The sequence below is a fragment of the Mchenga conophoros genome, linkage group LG18, assembly GCF_057382185.1.
Source record: "Mchenga conophoros isolate Kocher_MC1m ecotype Shallow Benthic linkage group LG18, M_conophoros_male_GT1.1, whole genome shotgun sequence".
Classification (NCBI taxonomy): Eukaryota; Metazoa; Chordata; class Actinopteri; order Cichliformes; family Cichlidae; genus Mchenga; species Mchenga conophoros.
In genome coordinates this window covers 40,043,233-40,048,198 of record NC_140543.1, presented here as the reverse complement: position 1 = coordinate 40,048,198, position 4,966 = coordinate 40,043,233, and the positions used below count along the sequence as shown (strand labels likewise).

The 4,966-nt window shown below is 34.2% G+C and overlaps 1 protein-coding gene across 1 annotated transcript; it reads left to right on the top strand.

Moving 5' to 3' along the window:
* Positions 1-2,203: 2,203 nt before the first annotated feature.
* On the top strand, positions 2,204-4,504 carry LOC146554609 (ladderlectin-like). The gene is made up of 6 exons (XM_085254585.1): positions 2,204-2,256; positions 2,337-2,414; positions 2,688-2,794; positions 3,590-3,724; positions 3,997-4,108; positions 4,252-4,504. Exons 2-6 carry the CDS (start codon positions 2,354-2,356, stop codon positions 4,320-4,322), a joined length of 486 nt encoding a protein of 161 aa, XP_085110711.1. The 5' UTR covers positions 2,204-2,256; positions 2,337-2,353; the 3' UTR covers positions 4,323-4,504.
* Positions 4,505-4,966: the final 462 nt, after the last annotated feature.

Here is a 4,966-nt window from a genome sequence, read left to right as displayed (position 1 = left end):
TTTTCAACTTCCTTTCCTTCATGAAGGCAGTAGGAGCATCCATGTTCACCATTAAACTGTTTAAAATTCTGGACCAGAGGTCTGGCAACTGAGTCACTCATTAGAATTAGAGGGATTACTTTTGTATTGACACAAACTCCTTTGTCATTTTCCCATGTGAAACCACTGTCCTGTAGATCCACACACTCATCAATGGAAGGTTTTAAGAAACTTTACATGTGAGGCTTCTCATCCCGGAACCATAGTCCACAAAGGAGTACATTATCCTGTGTTGTTTTCAATGGCAATTCATTAATGGTGCATAAAAGGGATTTTTTTTAAAAAGTTGGCACACCATCACAGCTAAATGTTAAGCTGAGGGTTTGAAGGGCCGTTTCTGAACCACTCAAAGCTTTCTGATACAAAAAAACCATTACAAATGTCACCGAGAGAAGTTGTTATGCCTTTTGGTCAGAAGTCAGTAGTTAGTGCATAGTCTGATGAAGTTACATAAGCAAGGTGATAAATAAGTTCAAAGTTAAGAAATATTATAAGTAATTCATGCTAAAAAAAACAGTTAAAATGTCTGGGTTCGAAATTTGCTCAGAGTGAGTCATCGTTATCACAAGCGATCTTTGTATTGTATGTGCGGAAATGGGAACGAGGGAGCGCTCTAATAATTCACCTATCCAATCTGATTTGCTTTCAAAGTGTTTGTTTCCTTTTTTTTAAACTGTCTATTTTATGGCTGTTCTTTATTGATCTGTTACCCATTTTAGGTATTTTGTTTTTTAAATACTCCGATATCACCATGAAGCACTTGGGTGTGACACTGAGACCAGTGGAGAAACATACATGGGAACAAGACTGACGGGGAGATAGAAAGAGAACACCGAATGCAGAGACAAGACTAAATGGAAGGGATAAGGCTGACTAAACATGGGGCATGGAAACTCCCCTGTTCCGTGCTCCATGATAACAGAAACCTACGGACTAGAAAACAAAACTAAGAAGACCTAAGAAAACAAATATAAACAGAGGGATCACAACTGTAAACCAAAACAAGGAACAGAACCTTAACCATAGAACATTAAACAACCCAGAATCAAAAGTCCAAACACATTTACACTGGGCCAAAGACCCAGGAGCGTGACATCTTTGTTGACCAGCAGTCAATAAATGAAATTAAACATCCATGAAATTCAAGCTGGGTGGAGAGAATTGCGTAAGGTTGGTAAAGACAGGGTTAGTGAAGCATGGAATCAAAACATACTTAACCCTTTAAGACCTACCATAGAACCAAGTCCGCCAGAGCTTATATTATATTTTTACATGTTGTAGAGCCATTTTTGGGAGCATTTCAAGTTGCTATACATCAATACAACCATTACAGCCTAAATTTTAATAATATGTGCAATAAACTACAAATAAATTTTTTAAATGGTTTTTGTTTTTTAACATATATTTCTAGTTAGAGAAATTTAAGAGGCTTATCCCTCAAAACTGTTAATACAAAAAAGTTGCACAAATAGTTTCCCACCACAGGAAATTTATTTTGAGTGTCTTCATAGTTTTATTTTTGAAATACACCAATTTCTATACACTGCATGAAAAAAGAAAATAAATATTATAGTGCAAATTTGCAAAAAGCAGCATATGCATCAAAATAAACTATTTCCAGCAGTGCAATATGAGTCCTAAGCATCCCAGAAACGACACAGAAAGTCATAAAGTCAAACATAACCTTTAAAAACACCAGTATAGGCTCATGAGGCCTTGATGGTAAAAAACTACATTTCCGCGAAAATGACGTCACTTCCGGTTTCGGGCAGGTAATGGCGGACATGCGATAGTTCGTGCTGATGGACGTAGGAAGTGTTATGAACAGCTGATCAGATCGGCAAAGTGTGTTTCTGGAATATTATGTTTTTGTTGCTGCAAGTGCTTTTATGCATTTTTTGCAAAGCTATATGTGGAAGGAAACTGTGACCTAGGACAAGCTGATGGCATAAGATGTAAGTACAACTCTCCGGTTTCATATGCAAAAAAACCTTATTGCGCTAGCTTACGTGGTTGCAGTGCTACCAGGACTTAAAAATAGTTACGCAAAACGGAGCGTGCCCGCTCCCACCGGCTTTAAAGGGTTAAGTATTTCTAGTTCATTTCTTCCTGGTATTGAAATGTAAATATAAGAAAGTGTATATAAGTGCTCATCTCTACATGAGGGGTGAAGCTACAGGCTGACACTTGAAAGAGGAGAAGACATTCTACAGACAGGTATGTTACAAATATGCTGAGGATCTTCTATCCTTTCTTTATCAAACTGCTAATCACTTTTGTTAATGTGTTTCTTACAGAGACACTAAATATCATCATGAAGCTGCTGACTGCATCTGCACTTCTCTGTGCAATGATGGCTCTGACCGCTGCTCAGGGTAAGTATAAAAGTATGTTACTAGTATCATACTGAATGTTGTGCATGTCAATGGGCTTTAAACAGCTGCCCAAATAATAAGATCTATTTTTAAATACATGTTTTTAAAAATAGAAATCTAAAGGAAGAAAATGACACATTTTCCAGTTGAAATTTCTTGAAAAGTAAAACTATTGCCAATAAAACACAAGTTAATGACCATGATTATAATTATTCCAGTAAAGGGGGAATTGAGTCAGCATTTTGTCACACAATATGTTTGCTTTGTCTTCAGATGAGTGCTATGTTCTCAAGAAGTCCTCATGTCCCGCTGGTTGGACTGAGTACAACAACAAATGTTACTTCTATGTTTCTACACCCTTACCCTGGGTTGATGCTCAGGTAATAACATCAGGACTCACCAGTTACTGTGACTGTGTTTCTTTGATTCTTTAATATTTGGATAAGACCTTATAATAATAAGTTTTTAATATTATATTAAAGAAATTTATATTGACAATTAGTAAAATTTTATCAAAGCCAATGTACTGTTAAAATTTGTCTAAAATGATAATAGTATGTATTGATCATTATTAATGTTATCATTTATTGAATTTTAATAATGCTATCATTTGTTCTAATATGTATGTATGTCATATATGGCTTTACTTTTTAACAAGTAAACAGTAACAATATATTAGTAAACAAGAAATACAAACAAAGAAGCAAACAAACTAACGTCTCTAGTTTCACGTTCCTACAATTTATGCCATGGATAAATCACCTGTCAATTTTTGCTTCGATTAAAACCAGTTCTTATATGTACTGTGAAATATGCATCCAAGCTTATAATAGCAAATATTATTTTTTTAATTTATAAAAATAATGCTAATTATTGCAGTAAATGGTTTAAGCCACCAACATTAACTGCATGAAATAATTCTGAATGATAAATGATTGTAAATGTATTAATCATTAGTCCTTTCAATATAATAATTATTAAAAAACTTTACTTTTTATTACTTGTTAAATGGTAAGCTATTAATAAAATTTCAGATAATTAAAATCAATAATTTTGTCAGTCAATGTAAATATTTCTTAGTATGTTTTATTATTATTTGTATGTTTGTGGTGGTGTAATCATGAAGGTTGTTTTATAAATCTTCTGTAACTCTTCTGTCTTTTTGTTTACTGTAGAGAAACTGTCAGACCATGAGTGCAAACCTTGCATCTGTACAGAGCCTTGGGGAATACCAGCTGATTCAGAGGGTGATATCTGATGGGAGTAAAGCTAATGGACGAACATGGATTGGTGGTTCTGATGGTCTACAGGTATGCCAGTCTGCCAGTTAAAACATAAATCTATCCATTGGATATTTTACTTATTTTTCACTGTTATCTTTTTTCCATTTCCATATAATTCCATATATCTTGTTTCATATATTTGATATCTTCAGTTTGTATCTACAATGTCGGTAGTAGTGAAAGTAAAGACAAACCAATAAATGAGAAGGTGTGTCCAAACTTGGTAGTCGATGTATAATGTTAAAGTGTAGTTTCGTTAAAAAATGATTTCTTATTTTTAACTTTTTTCTGTTCTGTAGGAGGGTTATTGGTTTTGGATCGATGGAACACGTTTCCAATACGCAAACTGGTGTCGGAGGGAGCCTAACAACTCGTGGGGCAACGAGCACTGCATGGAAATGAATTCTTCAGGTATAATATTGTACATAATATATACAAGTGCTATTGTCATTATATATAAAACCAAAAAAACCAAAACATTTTTCTCATATATTCTATATTTTTGTGTCCATGCAACAAAAATTACGGTTAAAGTTGATTTTTGGTGCTTACAGGAGACCTGTGTATGAATGATCAGCCTTGCCAGTCCCAATCCCCTTCTGTCTGCATTAAGAGTAAGTCATGATTCCTGGGCTTACATGAAGGCACGTCATCTGAAAAAGAAAGAAATCTTCTCATATATCACTCAAAATATCTGTTTTCACATCTTTACCTTTTTCTTTTGCTGTAACGATGCATAAGGAACGAAGCGACAAGTGACATAAAATAGTGTGATTGTGTCTTTTAAAAGGAGCAATTGAAATGTGTAATGGAAAGAATGCTTTTAGCAAAAACTTATAAACAAAACTTTTTTTCTCTTCTGCATCATTAAACTATTAAGTATTGAATCAAACTGGTCTGTGAGTATCTGTGTTTTTGTGTAACATTATGTAAGCTTTCAGTTCAGTTTTTTAAACACTCACTGATTAGATTAACTCACTGATAGATTAACCCACGTATAAATCTGCTTGAAACTACACTAATTTCTCTTGAAATTACTTTAATCTTTTTAATCTGATGCTGTTTGCTTCTGTGTCCTCCATCTAATTCTTGCTTTTGATGGCATGAGCACACACGAGCATACAATTAGACACACACACACAAAAACACACACATGATGAGGTCTCTCTTTAAATAAGTCTCCCCTCCTTTGCTTCCCTCTTCCCAAAATTGTAATTTCACCTAATAGTGCTAAATTTCAGAAATAACCAAATATTTTGCTAAAGCTTT

What these genes read in the sequence shown, in the direction of transcription:
- LOC146554609 (XM_085254585.1), top strand. Translation starts at nt 2,354, where the DNA reads ATGAAGCTGCTGACTGCATCTGCACTTCTCTGTGCAATGATGGCTCTG. An exon ending in GGCTCTGACCGCTGCTCAGG is followed by an intron (nt 2,415 to 2,687) that starts GTAAGTATAAAA and finishes CTTTGTCTTCAG; the next exon opens with ATGAGTGCTATGTTCTCAAG. An exon ending in GTGGTTCTGATGGTCTACAG is followed by an intron (nt 3,725 to 3,996) that starts GTATGCCAGTCT and finishes TCTGTTCTGTAG; the next exon opens with GAGGGTTATTGGTTTTGGAT.